This window comes from Triticum aestivum, chromosome 1B (genome assembly GCF_018294505.1).
Source record: "Triticum aestivum cultivar Chinese Spring chromosome 1B, IWGSC CS RefSeq v2.1, whole genome shotgun sequence".
Lineage (NCBI taxonomy): Eukaryota > Viridiplantae > Streptophyta > Magnoliopsida > Poales > Poaceae > Triticum > Triticum aestivum.
In genome coordinates, this window is record NC_057795.1 from 328,677,858 (window position 1) to 328,702,896 (window position 25,039).

At 43.4% G+C, this 25,039-nt stretch overlaps 1 protein-coding gene and 2 pseudogenes across 1 annotated transcript; 2 read left to right on the forward strand and 1 right to left on the reverse strand.

The window, feature by feature from the left end:
- The first annotated feature begins 1,255 nt into the window (after positions 1-1,255).
- LOC123121981 (uncharacterized) lies at positions 1,256-4,358 on the forward strand. Its single transcript, XM_044542090.1, has 3 exons — positions 1,256-1,742; positions 1,923-2,056; positions 3,306-4,358. Exons 1-3 carry the CDS (start codon positions 1,476-1,478, stop codon positions 3,982-3,984), a joined length of 1,080 nt encoding a protein of 359 aa, XP_044398025.1. The 5' UTR covers positions 1,256-1,475; the 3' UTR covers positions 3,985-4,358.
- Positions 4,359-5,927: 1,569 nt separating this feature from the next.
- Positions 5,928-18,547, forward strand: LOC123121989 (endoribonuclease Dicer homolog 3b-like; annotated as a pseudogene).
- A 164-nt stretch (positions 18,548-18,711) lies between these two features.
- LOC123090960 (uncharacterized) lies at positions 18,712-23,549 on the reverse strand (annotated as a pseudogene).
- Between the last annotated feature and the right edge of the window lie 1,490 nt (positions 23,550-25,039).

The following is a 25,039-nucleotide window of genomic DNA, read 5'->3' on the forward strand; positions in this document are numbered from 1 at the left end:
CCACCTATGCATTCCCCCAAGAAAATTCCATTGTGCTCAAACTCCACTGAGAAAAACTGGCTAGCTTCTCCATTTGTCACTGCAACAATTGACAGATGATATATTCAGTGCAACTGAATCTTAGTTTCAGTGATCAAACTATATCTGAATATGTACATGATTTTCAAACACAACTATGTACTGAATATCAACTAAAAGACAACCCTTTCATCACAAATCAATGGTAAAAATGCTGACTTTCATCTAAAAAAGCCATGTACTTTTGCATAACAGGGAAAGTCAGCATTTTTACACTGAAATATGAACTAAAATACCACCCTTTCATCAAATTTTACACTGCATCTACAGTTCACTGCAACAATAGCATATAATCTCTGAATATGTAAACAATAAAATCACATCAAAAGACCCCCTCAAGGACCCCCCCCCCCTTTTCCTGTATGCTACCCAAAACCCTAGATCAAATCCCCTCACATTGCCCTTGATTGCCCCCCCCCCCCCCCGCCCCCAATTCCTCAAATCAGCATCAAGAAACCCTAGACAAGCTCATGGAAACTACTTCCCCTACGAACCCTGGGGACGCACACAACCAACCCTAGTGAGCAGATCGACCCAATTTTCAACCCTACATCGGCATGATCGGCCTGAAAAACCCTAGTGCGCCGAGTGCAGGAACAGGGGAAGCAGAGGAACAGGGGAAGCACGAATAAGCAGGTCCTTACCGTATTCAGGAGGGAACTCGTCGGGTTCCCTACGCCGCGGCTCCATGGCGCCTTGTGTCGCCGCCGATGAGGCCGACGGCGGCGTCGCCTCGCAGGAGGAGCGGGCAGAGATGAGGAGGAACAGGGGACGTGGGCAGAAGGGAAAGGTTTTGGAAGGGGTTTGCATCGGGGCCGACGACCAGGTGCTTTTCTGTCGAGCGAAATTGCTAAAGCGCGAGGGTTTCTTTGTAAAAACGTGATCCGGGCCCGACAGAGCCTACATGGCGTGCCACGTGTGCAGTTCGGGGTGGTTTTGTATAAATTTGTTACAGCAGACAAGTTGGAGGGCTAGTTTTGTGGGGTTTTTTAGTTCTTGTATGAAACTGTTCGCACCCCTACAAGTTTATGTATCAATAGTGGTATTAACTCTTTTTTTTTCTTACAAAGTTTCGAGCTGAACTGTCAAATGCTTCACAAGAGGAGACGGAGGAGTGCCACGTTTCTTTTTCCTGCGTCCCCTTCTCCCCTGACCCCGAGCCGCGTCAAACAAAACAACCTCGTGGGAGCTCTCTCTCTCTCTCTCTCTCTCTCTCTCTCCTCCGCACCCGGCCTCCTCTCTCCCTCCTCCCCGCTCGCCAATTCCTGCGCCATCATCCACCCCCGCCCTCGCGGCCACCGGAATCCGCCGCATCGGACGGCGAGCCCGCGGCGCCCCACCCGCGAATCCGGGCCGCCCGCGCCCAGATCCGCCCCCCCGCGGCGCCCCCGGATGTCATGAGCCGCCCCCATTTGCCCAAAGACCACGCCTTCCCGCGCGCGAATGGGTTCTTCGACGGTGGGCCCCGCCGCCTCTGCGAGATCGAGGAGGCGGACGCCGCGGCCGCCCTAGCCGCCGACCAGTCCTGGTCGGGGTCGCCGTCGCAGTCCACCTCCCCGTCGTCGGCGTCGTCGCTGCCGATGTCGTCGTGCGGCCAGTACATGCTGCACCGGGTCGGCAAGTTCGACACCCTCGCCGGCGTCGCTATCAAGTACGGAGTCGAGGTAATGCGACGGGAGTACTCCTCTCTCTTCAGGGCCTCCGGCTTCTATATTACTATATGCATACACATTGGAATACCAGAGGGGATATAAAATAACTGTGTTTAACTCCTAGCTGTTTCAGGTAGCATATTGACGATAATAAGGTGTTTGAATGATTTGTGTATTTTGATTGGTGCGTAGGTAGCTGACGTCAAGAGGCTGAATAGCCTCTCGACTGACCTCCAGATGTTTGCGCACAAGACACTGCGGATTCCGCTTCCTGGAAGGCATCCCCCACCTTTCCAGCAGAATGGTTCATACGAGTGTGATGACAGGTATACGGAATACTAGTATGTTGCTTCCCTTTTTCTTCTGGAAAGGCATTAACATTATACTTTTAAACCATGCCCTTAGTGAGTTGGCAGTTCTGTTGATCAAGTGTTCAGCTTAGTGTTGTGTGTATCGATAGTCAAGAATTGTTACTACATCGCTACGAGTTTTTTCAAATGTGTACCAGGATCAAATGAGTATTCCGCGTTGGATTTTGTTGGAGCACTGGTTAAGGTAGTTCTGGATACAAAATTGTAGCGTTAAGTGAAGCTGGAATGGGATTATGGTCTCGTAGTCTCATGCAACAGCTACTTAGGCATTCGAAATGGATCCAGAATTATTACCTTATTTTCTCTTAACCATGTCTCTTTTATGAAACTAAGGTTTTGCTTTTGCGCCCCTAAAAAAAGGTTTTGCTTTTGCATGAAGCTTTTCCTTCACGAATGCATGCATGCTGTCCCTATCACGTATCAGGAGGAGTTAAAGTTGAAACAAAATCTCAGTAGCCAATTTATCTGTGTGACGTGCCATTAATCAGTTTGGCGGTTACATAACTTCGGAATTTTGGATTCTGACTGTACGAATGGATGACTACATGTTTATTTTGGCAGTATTTGTGTGTGCTACAAATTGTCATGCCCTGGAGTTCGTAAATTTACCATATTGAACGTAAGTTAAGCTGACACACCAAGGGCCTTGAAGGCAGGGAAAATGGAGAAAACAGATTGACGAACATGTGAACATGTCTAAAACCCTCAATGTTCTTGTGCTTACGCATACTGGCCACAGTTTTCTCCTTTGTAACAAGGCGTGTAGATTCTGGTCACTTTCTGAAACAAAGTCAACAAAATAGCATTCATTATGAGTGTGAGGTGCTTTTGGATAAATTCGACTATAGCAGTTTGCCTCCATAATACTCCCTCCGTTCCAAAATAGATGACCCTACTTTGTACCAACTTTGCTAAAGTTAGTACAAAGTAGGGTCATCTATTTTGGAACGGAGGGAGTGTGTTATATGTTGTAATATTCTTTTCTACTTGGGATCGCAAATGACTTCTGTTTCTGCCTTTTAGATTTTACAACACTTCATAACCAACTACCCCCTCCGTTTATAATTCTTGTCATGGTTTTAGTTCAAACGACAAGAATTATGGAACGGAGGGAGTACTTGCTATGTTTTCTGTTTGCACTATTACATTTTTTGCTGGCTCTACTTTTTGTATCATCAGGTATAACAGTAAAATATTATTTCAGGGAATGTACTCCACGGCGTCTTCGTGATGATCTATTGGATTCAGTTTTGCGAACACCAAGACACAAGGTCTCGCCAGCCATGAGCCTTTTGCAGGGATACTATGGTCTCACACCACCTCCAAAGAGGAACCCGACACAGGAAGGCACCGAGATAGCAGTATATGGAAAAGGCAAGTCAATTTCCTTGGTTGATGAACCCTGGTCTGCAGAGACACCAAATCCCAACACGTTCATGTTTGAGCATAGGAAACCCAGAAGCCAGACAATAGGTTCTCTTGTGAATGGCGAGTCTGAGGAGAATGGAGACGGCGAAAGGCCAGTAAGGAGGCGCCCGAAAGCTGACGGCGAGTTGCTACCTAGGGAGGAAAATGGCAGCGCCTTGTTGTCACGGGCGGGGAAAGGCCTCGCATTGAGGCCAAAGTCGGGCACTCGACCAGACATGAACAAGAGCCATCAGAATCTTATCGCGATGTCGGAACCTTCGTTTGATGGTGGGCTTCAGACCGTAAAAAAATCATCGAGCACTCCTGAGTTCCAAGAGCCAGAGAGCAACAACAGCTCCTCGTCCATATGGTCAGCAAGCAAGTGGAGCTTGAAACCAGACGCTTTCGCCCTCCCTCTTTTTGACAGCATTCCAAAGCCAATCGCTGCTTGGAAAAACAAGGCGGCCCGAGATTAGCGGTTTCCCCATCTCTTGGCGGCCCATCTGATTCTTTCCCTGATCTCTGGCTATATACCATGTAAGCCTGTGGAGGAGCTTGAGCTCAGGTCAGCACCGGTCATCCCAGCTACGAAAGCACGGCAGGAAGGACCTCGATGGCAGCCTCTGATTTTGCATGGTTTATCATGCTATATATGTTGGAGATGTTGGGGCGGGTAGAGGCGTTACCTGTCTTGACCTAATCTTATAGAAGATGACACAGAGTCTTGGGTATTCTTTTGTACACATTGGAGATAATGTAGGATGAATAGGCGGGCTATATGTTGTATGTGTGATCCCATTCCCATACACTAAATATAGAAAGGATTGGTCTTATTTCACGAGTTTATTCATGTGCCTTTTTGCGTGTGCTAGCTGTTCAACTATACTGTGTATCTCAAGAAAAAAGAATAAAATGCAGCTCATTTCTCTACCCGAACATCTCATGTGAAGTTCATGCAAAATTAGGTCAAAAACATTCATAATGCGTATCATTTCATTGATAGAAAGGAACAGTCATTGAGATAGAAAGAAACAGTCATTGATAAAAAGAAATAGAATAAGTACATAAAAAAATACAACACATGGCACAAACAAATACTTCCTCGTCCGGAAATACATGTCGAAGAAATGGATAAAAATGGATGTATCTAAAACTAAAAGGAAATACATGTCGAAGAAATGGATAAAAATGGATGTATCTAAAACTAAAATCCGTCTAGATACATCTATTTCTTTGACAAGTATTTCGGGACGAAGGGAGTACATGAGAAGGCATGGGCATATCATTTCATTGATAGAAAAAACATAGTAAGTATATGAGAAGATACAACACATAACACGAACAAATACATGAGAAGGCACGTGCATGGTACCTGGAGCAAAGAGACAAGTGGCGCTCAGCCCGAGCATAGGGAAAACACAAACTAAACCCATCAATCCTAGGACCAGGCCGAACCGACATGACGTCAAACATCTCCAAAGCCAACATTGTCGACGCAGCGAAGAAGCAAGATAACGTCTTTAAAAGGGGAGTGATGCCATGAGGCACCACCATCCGTTCCGAAGAACCAGACCTAAGATTTCCCTGGTTGCTCAAAGAGGAGCATAGATAAAGGCCATGGCAGCGCCTCCAAAAAGGAAAACAAGACCGGCGAGCGACGCCGCTGCTACCATCGTGGGCGAGCTGAGTTGGGATTTCGCCCTGGCCCGAGTCCGAGCAATCCCATTGCCGCCAGATCAAGGTCCAGAGGCAAGAAAGTTAGCCTGCGGGTCGAGACCGCCACCTCAGGATGTGTGTGTGTGTGTGGGGGGGGGGGGGGCCTGCCCACAGAGGGTGGCATCCGGGCGTCCTCGAAAAAAGCGAGCTTTGTGACTGGCACACCATGAAGGTGGACATGGCCAGGAAGGCGACGAAGTAGAGAGTGCCGACGCCGCCGGCAAAGCTAGGAGCTGAAAGGGAAGGCAGATCTGAGCTGTCGGAGGCGGAGCCGACGAGCCAAAGGCTGGAAAGGACACAACAACCGGAGCGTCGGAGCCGGAACCGCGCCGACAAAGAACGCTGGCAGGCCATGTACGCTGAAGAACGCATGTCCATGGCCAAGAAACTGTCGTTTCTTCGAAAATAGAAAAGGGAAAAAGAACAAGAAAAACAATGGGTGTAAAGGTTTGAGACGTTCATCCGGTTGGCATGATGACCCTACAAAGAATATCACGGACAAGAAGCATTTACGCTTTCTGACAAGATGACCCCACAAGTCAGCCGCTCGGATGAAGCCTCCATCACTCTCACTCATTTCCTCCCCCCAAACCTCCTCTGCGCGCCAACGAACGCAGCGCAACCCACACCTCCGCTTCACGCACTTCGCCTTCTCCCCTCCGCCCAGTCTCCCACCTCCCGTCCCACCCCCGGCGCCGATTTATATACACGGCTGGTCTACAGACATGCGCTTCCCCCACCCCCGCCTCGCCCACTCGCCCGCACCGAACCCAACCCCATGGCCATGGCCGACGACGACGGCCCCCTCCCCCCGCCTCCGCCGCCGCCGCCGCCTCGCCGCCCCCACAGGCAGCTCCAGCCGAGGAGGTCGCGCATTACTTCTCCACATCTCTCTGGCGCCAGCATTCCTAGAGCTGACGGGGGTTACCAATTCCGTGTCCGCGTCGGCGCAGGTACCAGGTGGAGGTGTTCGAGGCGGCGCTGCAGGGGAACACCATCGCGGTGCTCGACACCGGCTCCGGGAAGACCATGGTCGCCGTCCTGCTCGCGCGCCACCACGTGGGCCGCGTGCGCGCCGGGGAGGTGCCCCGCCGGATCGTCGTCTTCCTCGCGCCCACCGTGCACCTCGTCCACCAGGTGCGCTTCTGGACTCTGCACTCTGCAACGACCGATTCGCGACGGCAACGTCTGCGCCATTTTTTCGCTTCGCATTCGCAGCTGCTGTGGCCCTGATCGCTGGTTGCTGCTTGGGCTCGCGCTGTAGCAATTCGAGGTGATTCGGGAGTACACGGACCTCGACGCCGCGGAGTGCTACGGAGCTTCGGGGGTCGGCGACTGGAGTACCGACCGCTGGAACAAGGAAGTTGGGAGCAAGGAGGTAAGTGTCGGGGTTTACTCTATCCCGCGGCACGGTCATTGGTTGATCCGAATGCACACTGAATTGGTACACGTACCGTGCTCACCAAGTGCTTGATGAATGACTTGTTGACAAGGAACCAACATTGTTGGTTTCTGGGTGATAGCAGCTTCGGATCGCATGTAGATCGATGCCATTGTTATTTGAGTAGTATTCTTTAGCGTGAGGGCAGTCGACTAAAGCAATTTGCTGAAGGGCCGTGACTATGAAATAGCTGGGGTCTCGAGTCTGGACACAAGTCCTAATAAAAGAAAATTTCCTTTCAATGCAGTCACTGCTAAATTTGGACACTGCTTCGAATCCGCAAGATCTCACAACTCTTGTAAATATGTTGCTTAAAAAAACTCTTGCAAATATGCCACTTGGTAAAGTTATCTGGATTATGTGTCTTTCTAAATTCTAATCCAGTTTTGTGGATATTCCTATGCTTTTTACCGAAAAAAAATTATATGAGACCAGGTCTCATATAAACCAGGTGAGACCCGCCCTGATGGATGACATGTGGCATTCATCAGGATGGGTCTCACCTGCTAACCCGTGAGACCTGGTCTCATAGAATTTTTTTTCCCTTTTTACCTGCCGTATTGTGCTTATTATGCGTTCTTTGACAACTTTGATTGAAAATATGAATTTTCCTGGAACAATGATCTTATTATGCGTTCTATTGTGTGTTTCAGATTGCTGTTATGACGCCTCAGATATTGTTGGATGCCCTGAGGCATGCCTTTGTAACAATGAGTGCAGTGAGCCTGCTAATATTTGATGAATGCCATCGTGCCTGTGGAAACCACCCATATACACGAATAATGAAGGTAATGGGATTTTTCTTGTTTTAACAACATCTGTAGATATGTTTTGGCTTTCCTCTCATGCAGCTTTTTGAGTCATGAGAAGAATATGTTTTTCATAGTTTGGCATGTTGAATTTCCTAACGGTTTATTTCTCTTTTGAGTCTGTAGGAATTTTACCTTGGCTCTCAGTGGAGGCCAGCTGTATTTGGAATGACAGCATTTCCTGTTGCTACTAAAGGCAAGAATTCTACACATGACTCGTGTGCTTCCTTTCTTTCTACCCTCTGCGATTATTCTTCAGCAAATATTTCCAGCAAACGACCGCTATTTTGGTTCTTGAAATCAGCATGTTGTATGACTGTTATGTACCATGTGTCGTGCTCTTATGATCTTATCTTCTCCCCCACAAGATCATACACTTCCTGAAGTGCGATACTCTGTTGTGCCAACAGTGCCCTACTGCTGTACACTATATATAAATTGCAGTTAGCTACCTGTACATGACTGCTTCCTTCTTCATCTGGATGACTGGGAACACAACTTGTACATTTGACATGATTTTTATTGGTTTATTTCATTTTGACAAAAAGGAAAATTGTGCCTGCTATTCATCCTATCTGAAGGCACTTGCGACTTGGGACCAATTTATCAAATCAAAATTATTTTCCTGCACTAGGATGATTTGTTAGACGCTAACTTCAGTGGAGGAGAGGCAAGTTTCATTTCTAAAAATTACCTTCCTTTTCAGGCACTTGCACGGTACAAGATTGTGAAGCACACATTGGTCAACTTGAACTTATATTGGACGCAAAGGTTACCTCAGCATCCTCAACTTCTTTCACTTTGAATTTCATTGAGCCTTTGGAAATAGCCTCCATACCTTGCATGCCATTCCAGGTATATATCATAAAAGATCGTAGTGAACTTGAGAGCTTTTCCCCTCCTGCAACAATTGTGCACAAATACTATGATGCTTACTCGATTGATTTCAAAGATCTGAAATCGAAGCTCCAGATATTGTATGAAGAGGTGATTTAATTTAACTATGTTTTGACTCATTCATAAGATACATCTGTAGTTTGGACTTTAGAGTAGCCACACCTATAATGCGCTGTATTTCTCACTTTGCATCTATATTACTGTACAAATATTTATTTGTTAAAAGTTGGCATTGTTGGGCAGTATGATGCTTTGTTGGCTAGTCTGCAAGAATCGTCACCAAATAAATTTGAAGACACGAATAACATATTAGAGACATCAAGAAAGACCTTGTTCAGATACCATGAGAAGATATTTTATGGCCTAAATTTTCTTGGTCCAATCATCACCGCTGAGGTATTGTATAATCTAATCATTGAGTAGCTTTACCAAATTTTTCGTAAGAGTTACAATGGTTATTGTTCTATCTGATCTAGTTTGTTGACTTCACATAAGTCCCTGATTCCAACTGAAGTTATTCAAACTTTTTGGCCATGTGTAGAATATTCGCATTGGCAAATTCCTAGCCGGTATACTATCACAATATCCCTTATGTTCAGCAGTTGCTGATAAGATCTCTGAATTAGCGATGATGGGCAGAAATTTTACCTAACATTAAGAAGATTAACTGCTTTGCAAGGTCATTTAATATGTTTTTAGTGTGGAGAAAATCATGCGCATCAAGTCCCTTGTACACTTTGAGGGAAGAAATGCTGCATCACGAGCAAGTAGACTAGCGATTTAGCTACCTATGAACCTATCATTTTCCTCTCAACGGAAAAGTATATTTCTTAGCATTATGCTGCTGTTGAGTTCGTCCCTAATCCTTGAAGGCCAAAATAATGGAGTAAATGGACAGTTAAATTGCCAGGGTTGTTTTTTATTTGAGGGAAGGCCATCATGACTTAGCTTTATTAACTTCAAAAAACGTTTACATCGTCTATGAGCTTACTGACCACAAAGTCAGGTGTCTCGTCCAACCAACTAAAGGAAGACCTATTACAATAACTAAAGTTTGCTAGGACATGAGTCACTTGATTACATGAACTGTAACAATGCTTATAAATGACCATCCCAATCAAGGAACTAATATCGGCACATTCCGTGAAAATTGCCGCCGCCGAATCCCACCAACTAGTTTGGCCGGTGTAATAGTTAATGACCTGTAGGGAGTCTGATTCTGCTTTTACTCGATTAAATCTGAGAGAATTAGCGAGAGCAAGTCCATCTCTCATCGCCATTGCCTCCATTGTGATCACATCCGCTGCAAGAGGAATGAATTTACCATTGCCAGGATTGTTGGTTAACAAAGGATCACTTTATGTTGAATATGGAACATATCCTTCTCATGAAGTATAAGTTGCATGTGAGGAGAAGCTTGAGTCTACTAAAAGGTCAACTGGTATTGTCATTCAAATGATTGTGAAGCATATTAATTGGTCACAATACTACTTTTTAATTTGCTGTGAACTGACCATTACACTTAGAGCTATTTATCTTGGTAAATACATTAAAATTCTAAATTAAGATGCTCACAAAGGGGGGGGGGGGGATATGGACGCCCCAGTAATATTGCTTTGGTAACATGACGGACCGAATGTGTTAGATGAGGCAAAATAGCGTAGTTAGAAGTCGAACAGAATAATTTAGTTGAGGTAGTTGCTGAACCATCTGAGCTGCAACTGGAGTTAACCTATATTGAGTTGAGTGGTAGAGTTTGCTCCTGGGACATTGTACGAAACATCACGAAGAAACCATACACTGAGATTTCTTGAGAATAATGGTAGCATTTTTCCATTTTCTTGTGCCTCACCATATAAATTGTAAATTGGGTCTCTTTAATGTATACTATTCGGAAAAAGATACTAGATTCTTCCCTACCATTTCCACAGTTCCAGTCTTATTAAGAAGGTTGTGGTCCAACCATTTCCCTTGCCTGTCGCAGTTAGCATACCTTTTTCATTATTCTTCTATACCATTTTTTATTATTTGAAATACTAGATTTTTTCCCCTGGAGAACAAACTGTGTATTGTTTTCTTAACAGGTAGTGAAGATATATAATGAAAGCATTAAGACACTGGGTGATTCTGAAGATTGCCTCTTCTCGAAAGCTAGCTTCAGCCTGCATGTAGCTTATTTTAAAGAAGCTTTAGATTTAATTGAGAAAGTATTGCCACATGGTAAGCCACAAACAAATATCCATCAGTTAGATGTGTTATATCTGTCTGTTTTCACTTGTTATTGCTCATAAATAGTAATATACTCCCTCCGTCCCATAATAGTAATATATAGTGTAGTGTCAAAAAACGTCTTACATTATGGGACGTAGGGAGTAGTATACAACTAGAATCTGCAGTATCTTTCTGTATATAATAAAGGGGTAGGTTATAAAATCAGTTGCAAACTGCATTAAGATCCTCCGAATCCTTAGATAAGTTGTATTTATTTCAGTACTTTGCCTGCTACATCTTGAAATAAAATAATGGTTCTACACAAACCTCTTAATTTGCACACTCTACAGAGGTGAGCTATGAGGAAGTACCTGCAACGTGTACAGTTTCTATAGCAAATAGCCAAATAGGGAGTTAAGTGGGTGATCATCAACCATTCAGTAGCCATATGTGCTGCACATATACTGTCCATTATTTTGGGTTGAATGTAGGGCACTCCTCGTTGTGTGAATCTATAGCCTTAAAGACTGAAATCGCCTGTTTCTTAATGCACCTATGTGTTTTGATTTCTGAAGCATTGTATTATTGATATCTCACTAGACTGTAAGCAGCTTGGAAACTACAATGTAGTGCATTGATAATTTCTTCTTCTAATTCTGCTGATGTAATTGCATCATAGGTTATGGTGAACTAATGAAATCAGAATCTGGTTCTGCGGAATTAATTAAAAGTGGGTATATTTCTTCAAAAGTGGATGCTCTAATCAACATTTTTAAATCATTTGGGTAAAGCCATATTCTGCTCAAGATGCTTAGTTTTGCCTACGTGTGCTCTCGTGTCAGTAAAAAAGGGTAAATCCACATGTATTTTCTCCACAGGTCATCCAACGAAGTGCTTTGCCTAATTTTTGTAGAAAGAATTATGACAGCTAAAGCTGTTGAGAGGTTCATGAGAGGAATTGTTAATTTCTCTAGTTTTTCAATTTCTTACTTGACTGGAGGGAGCACATCAAAAGATTCTCTGAGCCCAGCAGTGCAGAGATATACTTTGGACTTGTTCCGATCTGGAAAGGTATGCAATTTAAATTGCAAAGATTGATTTAAACAGGATTCAAAATGATACATTAACTCCATGTCAATTTCTAGGTGAACTTGCTTTTCACCACAGACGTAACTGAAGAGGGTATTGATGTACCTAACTGTTCTTGTGTCATACGCTTCGACCTGCCCAGAACTGTTTGTAGCTATGTTCAATCTCGTGGTCGTGCCAGAAGGAGCAGCTCAAATTATGTTCTTATGATTGAGAGGTACAATAATCGTCGCACTTCATAAGTTGCATGCTGGTATAGCATATTAAATTATAGAGAAATGTTTTGGCCACCATTTATTCTTATTCTAAGCACATTTATCATGCATATTTTATCAAAAAAAATTATCATGCATATTATAATCATAGATTGGGTACAATTTATGCCTCATAATCATTAATTTTTCTGGAAAAGGATATGCTCTTCTACATAATTTGGTTTGGCATGAATGGTATGTTTTGTAAGTCAGCAATCTGAGTTTCTAGCCCAGGAATTCCTGAATCCCGACCCTCTCATCTAAAAAATGTTACAACCACGTTTAAACATTGTTTTAATAATTTTTATGACTACCTATTCACCTTTTTATACTTCACATGAAATTTTCAGGGGAAACAAGGATCAGCAGGAACACATATTCCGCATAATACAGACTGAGTACTATATTAAACACTTCGCTCTGTATAGGCACAGAAACCCCAATGTTTCATCCTCTGAGTGGCCTATGCAAGATAAGTATGCATACCATGTTGATTCAACAGGAGCAACTATAACTGCAGACTGATGTGTTGATCTGATCCGTAAATATTGTGAGAAACTTCCTAAAGATAGGTACACATATGCTTACCATTTTTGTAACTTTTGTTGTTCTGTCAGCCTGCTTGGTAATGCATCTCATGCATAATCACTAAGAATGCCGGTGTGCTTAAGATTCCTGAACTGTGAGGCAACCAATTACATGGATAGCATGTTGGTAAAAAAGTTGGTTAATTTGATTGTCACACACAGCACAACGAAAAACTATTTCTCGTACTTCCCATGGCACGATCTTACTGTCTTTCATTAGATAGAAGTGATTGATCATTGTAACATTCTTCTGCAGGTATTACATGCCAAAGCCTTCCTTTGCGGTGGCTATCGAAGATGGATCATACCAATGCACCTTGACTTTGCCTCCAAATGCGGCGTTTCAAAGGATAGTTGGCCCTTTATGCAGTACAAGTAATTTAGCCAAGCAGCTTGTATCCCTAGATGCGTGCAAGAAATTGCATCATCTAGGAGAACTCAATGATCATCTTCTACCCTTCACCGAAGAACCTATTGATATTGATGTTGCTTTAAGAGATGGGAAATTCCTTTCTGGACCAGGTATGTGTATACCCTTTTTCAGTCTTGCTCTCATTAAAATTCTTTAGATAAGAACATTTATTTGCCTGTTTTGCTATTTTCTTTCACTCATCTATTTTATACACTTCATCAATATAACAGTGATCAGAGTAAGGCTGAGCTTGCCCATTTGTCGTACATGGTTAAACTTGTGCAACTAATGCTGGTGGGCTTTGTTTTTATTGTTTTGCACAGTAATGCAACTCTGTGTGTATGAGGTTGTCTTTTGGTCATGTTTGTGCAAGGTTTGGGGCAAATATGAAGTATCTCCCGACTGTTGAGATCTGCTGACCTTACATAGTTATTCTCCATTCTTTTACTTTGCCATTTCATCTGAGTGGTCCTGTTACATTGCATACTGCTGTCTGTAGTGAACTGTGCAAGTTTCAACAGCAATCCCTTCTTCCAAAATGGTATGCGTGCTTCTCTCGCCGTAGATGATGACGATTTTCCCATTGTTCTTTTCTCATTTTGGCAGGAACGACTAAAAGAAAGGAGCTCCATGGAACAAGAAATGTTCTTGCCCTGTCAGGATCGTGGATTCATGAAAGTGGAAGTGTCACATTGAATGCTTATAGATTCGGTTTTCTTTGTGACCAAGAGGGTGAAAACTATGCTGGGTTTGTTCTCTTAATGGAATCAGCACTTGATGATGATGTAGCTTATTCAAAAATGGATCTATTCCTGATCCCTAATAAAATGGTCTACACCACCGTAACTCCGTGTGGAAAAGTTCAACTGGACAAAAAACAGGTTGTTCAAGAAATAATCGCATACTGTAATTCTCTTGTATAAAGTTTGTTTGGCCATCGCTTATTTTTGTCATTTCTTCAGCTACGTGACGGGAAGTTGTTTCAAGAATTCTTTTTCAATGGAATATTTGGTAGATTATTTCATGGATCTCGAACAAGTGGAGTGCAAAGGGAATTTCTTTTCAGAAAAGGTCATGAAATACAATGGAGCTCAGAGAGCATGTACTTACTTTTACCTTTGAGGCATTCACCACACATCCAGCAAGATTTAAACATATACTGGGAGGCAGTTGAATCCTGCACCCAGGCGGTGGAGCGGTTGAGAAATTTGTATCTGGAAGAGGAAAATATCCGTGCAAATTTTATTCAACATAGAAGTATCAAGGAGAAAGACATTATTCATCTGGCCAACAAATCTCTTCATTTTTCTAGCATCAAAGATTCAGTTGTGCTATCGCTTCATACTGGAAGGATATACTCTGTTCTTGACTTGATCTATGACATAACTGCTGAAGACGCGTTTGAAGAGATGTATAATGGAAAAGCTTCACCGTTTTCTTCATTCGTGGACTACTATCGTGAAAAGTAATACCTCTATTACATGTCTTAAACTCTTAATTACTAGTAAAATTTATTCTGACATGCTTCCTGACAAACTTCTCTTTTTACCACTCTTTTGTAGGTATGGTATTGTTATTCAACATCCAAAACAACCGTTGTTGCTGTTAAAGCAAAGCCACAATGCACACAATCTTCTTTTTTCAAAATCGAAGTACATAGGTACTAGCTATAAATCCTAGTCCGGTCCAGTTCCCCTTTTCCCGTTATGATGAATTGCAAGATAGCTGTTGCTTTACTATTTGGTCTGCTTTTACATGAAACTCTACATAACCTATGGCAGATGGTTCTACGGGCGATCCTTTGCTTATGGAAAAAGAGCAAATACACGCCCGGGTCCCACCTGAATTGTTAATCCACATTGATGTGACAATTGAAGTTCTCAAATCTTTTTACTTATTGCCTTCTGTAATGCATCGACTTCAGTCTCTCATGCTAGCCAGCCAGCTCCGCAGAGATATTGGTTACACTCAACATATACCAAGTTACCTGGTCTGTTCTCTTTCGTGAGAATATAATTTTATTGCTATGGCTGGTTATGCATACCTGAATAATTTGATCCGTTTCAATGTCAGATTTTGGAAGCTATCACAACTTTAAGGTGCTGTGAAACATTTTCCCTGGAGCGTTTAGAACTATTGGGAGACTCAGTACTAAAATATGTGATAGGATGTGACCTGTTTTTAAGGTATCCTATGAAACATGAAGGTCATCTTTCTGATATGAGATCAAATGCTGTCTGCAATGCTACACTTCATAAGCACGGAATCTGGCGATCCTTGCAGGTAGATGGCCTAAATCCAAGCCTATTATAATGGTTTCAACTTCCTGAAGTTTATGATGAGTTCTAGTATTGGACAAATAATTTTAATTTAGTTAGTTCATGTGCACTTGGCCAGTCAACCAGTTATATTTGAGCCTTCCCGCAGTAAATAAATAAATATTTGAGCCTGAGGGCCAACAATCACATATGAACTTCATATAGCAAGTGGTTTTCTTCTGTTCTGCTCTTGAGTTTTAATTTTGTTTGAGCCCATGCCAGTCAGATGTTTTCTAGAGGTGCTTCGTCAATGTTCATTCAAAAAGCATGTTTGATGATATTGTAAAAAGGCAGAAGTTATATACGAGCAGAGTCAAGTTGCGTATAGGAGATAGAATATAACCTAGATACTGTTGAGATTTGCAAGGTTGAGAATACAATTCCGAGGTGTGTATGTTTACTGGCTATTTGTTATCTTGCTTTCCAGGGTTACGTGCGGGATAGTGCATTTGACCCACGGCGTTGGGTTGCTCCTGGGCAGATATCTTTGCGCCCTTTTCCTTGTAACTGCGGAATTGAGACTGCATTTGTTCCAACTAATGGAAGGTATATCAGCGACGACCCATCTTTTGTAGTTGGAAAACCATGTGATAGAGCTCACAGATGGATGTGCTCGAAAGCAATATCTGATTGTGTTGAAGCCCTAGTTGGAGCATATTATGTTGGTGGTGGCATAGTTGCTGCACTTTGGGTTATGAAGTGGTTCGGTATTGAAATAAAATGCGATAGGACGTTGGTACAGGAAGTAAAGCTCAATGCATCTTATATATGCTACTTACCTAAAATAAGTGTTATTGAGGAGTTGGAAGCAAAACTGAAGTACAACTTCTCGGTCAAGGGCCTTCTACTGGAAGCCATAACTCATCCATCTCTGCAGGAATTAGGGGTTGACTACTGTTACCAGGTCAGTGTATAGCAGCATATTTCTACATTGGTTCGTGGGGTTATCATTAGCTTATTGTGCTTCAATCAGAAACAAGATATATCCATGTCTTCTGTCCTTAACATTTTTGCGTCTAACTTGTGCCTTTATTTCAGCGTCTGGAATTTCTGGGTGATTCTGTGCTGGATCTACTAATTACACGCTATCTCTATGTTACCCATACTGATGTTGATCCTGGAGAATTGACAGACTTACGTTCCGCTTTGGTTAGTAACGAGAATTTTGCAGAAGTAGTTTTAAGAAACAACATTCACAGTCATCTACAGCATGGGTCTGGAATACTTTTGGAGCAAATCACAGAATATGTTAGATCCAATTTGGAGTGCCAAGGGAAGGTTAATAAATTCCTTCAACATGCTACATGTAAAGCACCTAAGGTTAGAAATACAGTTTCACTTATGTTCATTATCTTAACAGCCTACCTTTTCAATTTTGTGCTTTTATTGTTTCTGCGATGGCCTTTTCTCTGTGAAGCCTTTCCCAGCCAACATTACACATAGAAGTTAACAAGATTATTTTGTTTGTTTTACAGGTACTTGGTGACATTATGGAAAGCATTGCCGGTGCAATATTTGTTGACGCAGATTTTAATGTTGATGTGGTTTGGAAGATTGTTGAACCGTTGCTTTCCCCAATGATAACCCCTGATAATCTTGCATTGCCACCTTATCGGGAGTTGTTAGAGCTGTGTAGTCACCTTGGTTATTTCATAAATTCAAAATGCAGTAGTAAAGGAGAAGAATTAAGTATAGAGATGTCAGTGCAATTACGAGATGAACTGTTGATAGCGCAAGGACAAGACAGAAACAAGAAGAGTGCAAAGGCAAAAGCAGCAGCTCGTATATTGGCAGATCTGAAGGTAGGTTCTTTAAACTTAAAGAGGAATGCTGTATTAGTGTGTAGTTCATGACAGTGCCTCGTGGTTTAAATTGTTGTTCAGTTGAATCGGTAGCAGAACTATATCCTGAGCATACTTTCCTGTATTTAACTAGCTGATGTTTTCTGCTTAGAAATTACTCCCTCCGTTCCTAAATATAAGTCTTTTTAGGCATTTCAAATGGACTATAACATATGGATGTATGTAGACATATTTTAGAGTGTAGATTCACTCATTTTGCTCCGTATGTAGTCACTTGTTGGAATCTCTAGAAAGACTTATATTTGGGAACGGAGGGAGTAGATGATTTGTCTATGCCATTTATTTATGACAGAAACTGATGTTTAAGTTTGAAGCAGAAAAGAGGCCTTTCAATGAAACAATGTTCTTCTAAAGCTAAGCAGTTGGATATTATATCATCGGAGCAGTATCCTTTGGCAAGTGTAAGCTTCTACATAGTTTTCCAGCAAATGCTTTAACAAAGTGGTGTATTTTATTATAGATAATGACTATTATTACATTTCTGTAGTTGGAATCACCACTTGATTATTGTCACGTGAATGCCAATCCTAGCCTAGGAGGCCTTCCCTCACTGAAAGAAGCAGGTATCTGACGATTCCCATTTTGATCGTCCTTTGGTTTAATTGTGTTGCTTGATCGCTGACAGCCTGTCAAACATGACATACTAAAATGTATATATACCTCTTTCTTTTTACATGGATAAGATGCATGTCTAGTCAGTAACCATGCATTTTTGTTTGTTTTCAGTTGTTCTTCGGCTTAAAATGGACAAAGGTGGACCACGAAGTGCTCTTTTTAAGCTATGCAAGAGGTTGCCGTGGCCAATGCCAGAATTCGAATTTGTTGAACAAAGGTTCAGGTATGTCCAGGAATACAAAATATATATGACCTCTAGCAACAAAGGCAAAAACTTCATTCCACTTGAATGTTGGCAATGCCGATCCTTCTGCTCTTTTAACGAACATGTGCTAAATTCTTTTACTGGTTTGATGCAACAGGACTCCTATTGTTCTGGACGGGGTAACCACAACGAACTTCAATAGCTTCGTGTCAACCATCACCTTGCACATACCTGATGTAACAGCCATTACACTTCAAGGCGAGCGGCGGACTGACAAAAGGAGTTCCCAGGATTCAGCATCGCTGGCAATGCTCCACAAGCTTCAAGAGCTCAAGGTCTGTATATGCAAGACTTAGCAAAGCATCATGGATCCACTTGCGAGCTAACTGCTAAGGCTCGTTAACCTGGGGATCTGATCCTCCACCCCAAAGTGAATTATGTTGAAAATGTTTTATGAAAGGCTCGGTGTGGTGCTAGATTATCCTGCAGGATATCTTAGAAATAGTTAATGCCTGTCTTCTGAAAATAACAGTCTACAATTTCACTTGCTGGACAATGAAAACATTTTGCAAGAATTGATATTGGTTTGGTTTGAATCCACATTCGGGTCAACTATCGATCTTAGGTTCTTAGTGGAATTGAGTGCAATTTTGCTAGCTCCTTAGCAGAGTTCACATGTAGTTACATTTCTCTACTTCACTCCACAAATACCCCATCAAACCTGATTTCTATAGTTTTTTTTAAACCTGATTTCTATAGTTGGTAGCTCTCTTACGTACTGTACAAATTTATAACCAAACAATGTAAGAAACAAGCCTAACATGGCATGCCATATCCCAAAACCACTCCAAACCCAACAATTTACAACACCAGCTGCTGCTGTCAGACATGACCACTATATACAAAAGCGCGACGACGGCCTCTTGCCGCCGGCTCTGTCCAGCAACCCACACGCGACCACCTTCTTCTTGTGCTCCTCCGCGCACAAGTAGTCCAGCGCCACCCGGTCGCCGAGCCTCCGGCTGCTGCCACCACCGGCAATGCCGCCCCTGGTGTCGGCCCGTGCCGCCCCGAGCCACCGCGCGCCGTACATGCACGAGCACAAGAAGAGCACCGCGGTGACGCGGCCGAAGAACACGATCACGCCCAGCGTCGTGGCCGCCGTCCACAGGCCGCCCGCGGAAGGCTCGGCGCCGCCACGGTCGAGCTGGAGCGAGTGGAACCTAGACGACGGGGCTCGCCACACGCCATCGGCCGACCTCGGGAACGGCGGGCTGATCGTCTCCGGCCGCACAGGCGCCGTCTCTTTGGCGCAGCTCGTGGTTGGCGCGGCGTCGTCATCGACCGTTCCCCATGGCTTGCTCCGTTTTTGCTTCTTGGCGCCGCCGGAGCCGCCAACCTGCAGCTGCAGAACATTGGCAATGGGCAATTAGCCGCCGGAGTAGGACTGTAGGCACTGCACTGCTCCATAGTTGGAACTAGCATTTTTATTAGTGAAACAAAGGCATATCATGTTCATCTTAAGAGAGCGAACCTTAGAGGTCCATGTACCTAATTTATTTTGGAAAATGGAAGTACGGAAATTAAAAATTAATTTCATTTTTTTTCAAAAAATTGTTAACTTCGTAGAAGTTTGATCCTAATAAAGGACAATCTGGCAAGGCGCAACCCTGGAATAAAAAAGCTAGTTCGAACTACCACCTGGAATACTTAAAAAAAAGAGCTACCACATGAAAATAAGAAATGTTGTTTTTACCGCAAGGATGAGACAATTAGATCTCTCTTCTTCCAATAGGAGTGTATCCGTGCTATTTTTTTTTGAGGGAGTGTATCCGTGCTATTTAATCAGTTATGTAGGTGGTTTCTAACTTGTACCCACCCCGTAGTTTTGCTATTATGTTTGGCAATGAGTTATATGGAGATTATTGCAAGCTTGGGAGCTACAACTTTGGTTTGGTCATTTTAACTACACAAAAATGATACTCCCTGCATCCACATATATAGGGCCTAATATGTTTTCAAAAATACTAACGTCCACACGTGTGGGTGTTTGCATCTCGCCCACACGCATGGATCAAGGTTTGAGTTTGCACGAATCTTGGCATGTTTTGCCAGATTTTTATGCCACATAGGATTAGGCTGGTGTGTGGGCATTCAGCCGGTCGCCCACACGTCCATTTCCACACGCGGAGGTGCTGGTGTGTGGGCGTTTAGCAGTTCGCACACACGCCAGTTTTCAACGCACGCAGAGGGGCTGGTGTGTGGGCGTTTATCAGTTCGTCCACACGCCCGTCTCCTCTCCCACACCCAAAGCTATCAGTTGCCATATGTTTTGCAGGGTACATGACAACTGCCCTAGTATGCTTGTAAGCAGATGGCAACTCTCTCTTTACCCGAACATGTTATTTTGCCATGTCTTTTTGTAGTGCTACATGGCAACTGCCTAGTGTTTAGTAGATGGCAAATCCTAAAGATACCACCGCCCCCACATACCCGTCTCCTCTCCCACATCCAAAGCTGTCAGTTGCCATGTGTTTTGCAGGGTACATGGCAACTGCCCCTAGTGTGCTTGTAAGCAGATGACAACTCTTTCTTTACCCGAACATGTTATTTTGCCATGCCTTTTTGTAGTGCTAAATGGCAACTGCCTAGTGTTGGTAGGTGACAACTCCTAAAGTTTTCAAATCATGGCAACTGTAGTAGACCAGACCACACATGGCAACAGCTGCAGTTGTCCAAAAATGGCATCTGACACTTGATCTGAGATGGCAACTACAGTTGAGCAACCATGGCAATTGTAATTGTCCGACATGGGAACTGTAGTTCAGCAACATGACAACTGCAGTTAAACGAACATGGAAGAGGGTTCGCACCATGGCAGCTGCGGGGACGCGTGGTGACGGTCACGCGGGGCGTGCGGGACCATGAGATAGGAGGCCTGACGTACGAGTGTGTGAGCATTACTTGTTTTGCCCACACGTAGACGTGTGGGCTGGTTCTCTTAGACACCATACAAAACATGTGACCAGACCCCTTAACGCCCACACATATGGGCGTTATCGGCGTACTATGTTTTACGAGGTAGTTTTTGACCAATAATAAAATTATTACTAGTATACAATATTTATGATATAAAACTTATATCTTTATGAACAACTTTCACATACAAATTCGATGACATGCTTTGTGTAGCATGGATGTCATATAATATTGTGCTAATGCATGATCAAAGGTAACGTTAAAATATATATTAGGCCCTATATATGTGGATAGAGGGAGTATAGTTTTTAATAATTAAAAGTTCTCTCAATTAGAGGCTTTGTTTTTTTACTGAAAACTTTCAATCTATTCATCTTTAATCATGTCAGTACAACGAACACCAGAAATAATAAAAAATGTATCCAAATTTGTGGACGTTCTTTGTCTATTCTTCAGCAACTGAGTACAAACAGTTGCTTACGGTGGTGTGTGTGCATGCGTGCATGTAGCATGCGGCCAAAAAAGTTCTTATGTAATATGGATGGCGGTGAAGAAAACAGATCAGCCTTCTTCCTTAGTACGCATTATTTTAGTCATATGTGGCAATATATTTTGCCTACTTGTCTTTATGCATGTGGAAGTTGTGTGCATTATATTTATGCAAAGGCCGATATGAACTCGTTATGTATCTCTTTAATGTGATGCTATGAGTCAATAAAAGTGCCCTTATTGAGAAAATAGGTGCTCAAAAAGTTAAAAGGTGAAAATTGAAGTGGGCCACAATATTTCTACAAGGTCTTCCCGACTTGCCCTCGTTCTATTGGTGTTTCATAATTTCGGGAGACGTGTGGAGGATGGTATGGTCCTCGCAGAGGCAACACCTGACAGATAGCGACGCTTCAGTGTCAAAATGGTCTTCTAGGCTTCGATCCACCTTGAATCCGTCCAGTGGGATGGAGTCGATGAGGCTCCACATATATTCCTGCCATCGCCTCGAGGTGGCAGGGTTAGGGTTTCTCGTCGTGCATGCACGCCAATGAGTTCGCAGATTTATTCGGGGTTCAACGACGATGACCCCACATCGGTATGTCATCGACTTTTGCTGGTGACAATCGATAGTGATCATTCGGTGGTTCAGGTGCCTTGATGAATTTTTTATTATGTTTGTGGTGTTTTATACTTTTGGTGGACTTTTATAATAGACCCAGGTCCTTTCAATAAGAGAAACAAATAACATTGGTCTCACCACTAGAACACATTTCCAATGGTTAGAAAAGGTTTGAAGAAGGATAAAAATGGTTAGTTTCCTATAGTCAGATGCAACCTACTGTCTAGCTAGCCAGCTATTCAATTTCTGTTGGTTGGATGTGAAATAAGCACTCATGATTATTGACTTTTTTCGTGAGCTGACACCTGTTGGTCGAAATGCATGAAAAAACACATTGTGTACCAACCACATATATTTTGCCTAAGTGTTGTTTAGAGTTACTTCAGCAATCGGCATACGGTTTTTACAAATTTCGGATTGCTTATCACGTGTGCCACGTGGTATAGGCACACGGTTGGAACAATTGAATTGTCACAATCCACTACTAAACCACACACAACCTTTAGTATCCTTGCAGTATTCAGCAATGCATGACATCCAGTTGTGTGTTATGTTAGTTTTTGTGCTTTTTTAGAACAATATAATATGCCATTTTAGAGGTCCTTCCGCCATAAGGCAAGCTGCCAAGCACGTTGGTGCAAGTTTCATTAGTAAACGCACACGTGACGCGCGGGATAAAAGTCGCTAGTCCAAAACCTCATAACAGTGGCACGCCGGAGACCCAAAACCTCGTCGCCCCTCTGTCTATGTCTCTCTTCTTTCCACGGAATGGCCGCCGTTGGTTGGTCAATCACGCTGCCCCGGCCCGGCCCGGCCCGTCTCCATCTCCATCCCGTTAAAGTACCAAGTACCTGCTAATTAATTCTACTAAAAAAAACCTGCTAATTAATCAACCAACCACGCAACGCAAGCAATTGGCGAAGCCTAGCGCTTGCTGATAACGCCGTACCAGTCGGAAGATTAGCGGACAAATCAATCTAATCAAGTGCCAACACTGCATTACTGCTAGCTCAAGATCATTAATGGCCATGGCGGTCGATCGATGTCCATACTTGCATGTGGCGTACGCTGTGTGGTGTGTACCTTTGGCAGGAAGCTGCTTCCCGACGAGACGGACGCGAGCGCCTTCTTGACCTGCAGCGACCTGAGCAGGAGCAGCAGCAGCTTCCTCCTCCGCTTCCCCTTGTTCTTGCCGCCCGCCTCCGAGCTCTTGCCTCTGCGGCTCTTCCGAAGCCACCGCCACGACCACGAGAACCACGACAGGCTGAGCCTGAGCCTGAGCCTGAACCTGCGACGGCGACGCCTCCGCCGCTCAGGCGCGGCCGGTACACGGGAGCCCCAGAAGCAGAACGGCAGGCAAGGGCAGCCTCCACCCCGGCCGCGGTGCCTGCCGGCGACGTCGTCTTCGTCCATGTCGACGGCGGCAGCACAGGCACAGCTCTCGTGGGTCGATCGGCAAGTATGCACTGGTGGTCCGGCCACGCGCGCTAGAGAAGTGCGTGGCGGTGACGCGGCAGGGACGACGACGGCGGCGGCATGCTGCGCGGCCCAGTCCGGGAACAAGAAATCCGAGCTCGGAAGCGCTTGGATTCTTGGTGGCCGGTTGGTCTGATCAAGAGAAGCTTTTAGGCGACGCGATTGTGAGGGTTTTCCAAAGGGGGGGCAGACGCGGTCTCGCTCCACGCTCTAGGCATCACGACGGCAGCTCATGGAAACAGCCCTGGCACGTTGAGCTTGCTAGCTAGCCTCCAGTTTGCAAAAGCTAAGAGGAGCGCAAATAAACAAAATTCTCGGTCGTGGTCGCCTAACCCGCTCTGTAGCTATCGGCAAGCTTGCAACTAAAATGTTTAAAACAGAGGAACGGAATGGAGATGTTTAAAAATTCGGAATCGATACAAGTCTGATGTCCAGATTTATAGGATTTGCGGGCGAACGTGTCGCGGGCCGTCCGATCGGATACACAAATCTTGATGTGTGAGGTCCCACCACGTCTCGTTTTCCTCGAGTTCGATCTGGGATGGTCTGCCCCCGCCCCCGCGCTTCGTCTACCTCCGCTGCAACATGGGAACACGTCTGATGAATCCCCGCCCGCTCCTCTGTTCACCTACTTGATAAGTTCAATTCACCCTCGTTTCGGGTTACTGGATACCAGCTTTGTTGGTATATTTAGTCCCAATTAGATTATAATCAATTTGCAGATTAGAATGTGTGATTGTATCCTCTGCAAGTTTTATAGAGTGTTGTTGAACAAGATGTATCTCTATGTTGAGAGAAGTATATATTAGTTGCCATGTCCACATGTCAAAAATGCAGGTATTCTGTTTCGGATTTGACCATGTCAAAAAATTGTATTCACCATGGAAATTTTTACGCCCACGGCAATTCTCTTATATAAACATGACAATTTTAATGAAAACACCATGGCATTTTTTTAATATGCATATGCAATGGCATTTGTTGTTCATAATTTGTGTTTTTTTACATGGACGGAAAATTTCCCATGCAAAACATGGCAATTTTCAATTGAAATACCATGGCAAAAACTTTTATGTATCATGGCAATACTACTTCATGGGCTATGGCAATTTTACTAAAGAATCATTTGTACATTGTTTCTTATTTTCTCTATTACGCAAACTTAGTTTATGGACGATGGCAACTTTAATACAATTACCATGGCAAATTTCATTTTTGCGTCATGGAAAATTTGTTTTACATACATGGCAATTTACTTGTACAAAGCATGAAAATTATAAAGAAACAAAAATGTCATCTTTTTAATATGCATCTGCCATGACAAATTTTGTTCATTTTTAATTATGCCCCTTCAGTTTCTAGTTTCTTGAGCATATCATGGCAAAAATAAATTTGTATGCAGTGATCGCATGGCAAAAAATAAATCCAAAAGTGCGTCTCATACATCATAGCAAATTTTCAAACATTTTTTTGGAATAGTCACATGATAAATGCATGAAAATTTGATCATCATAACATTTTACCCTTTAAGAACACAGCTAATTTTACTTTG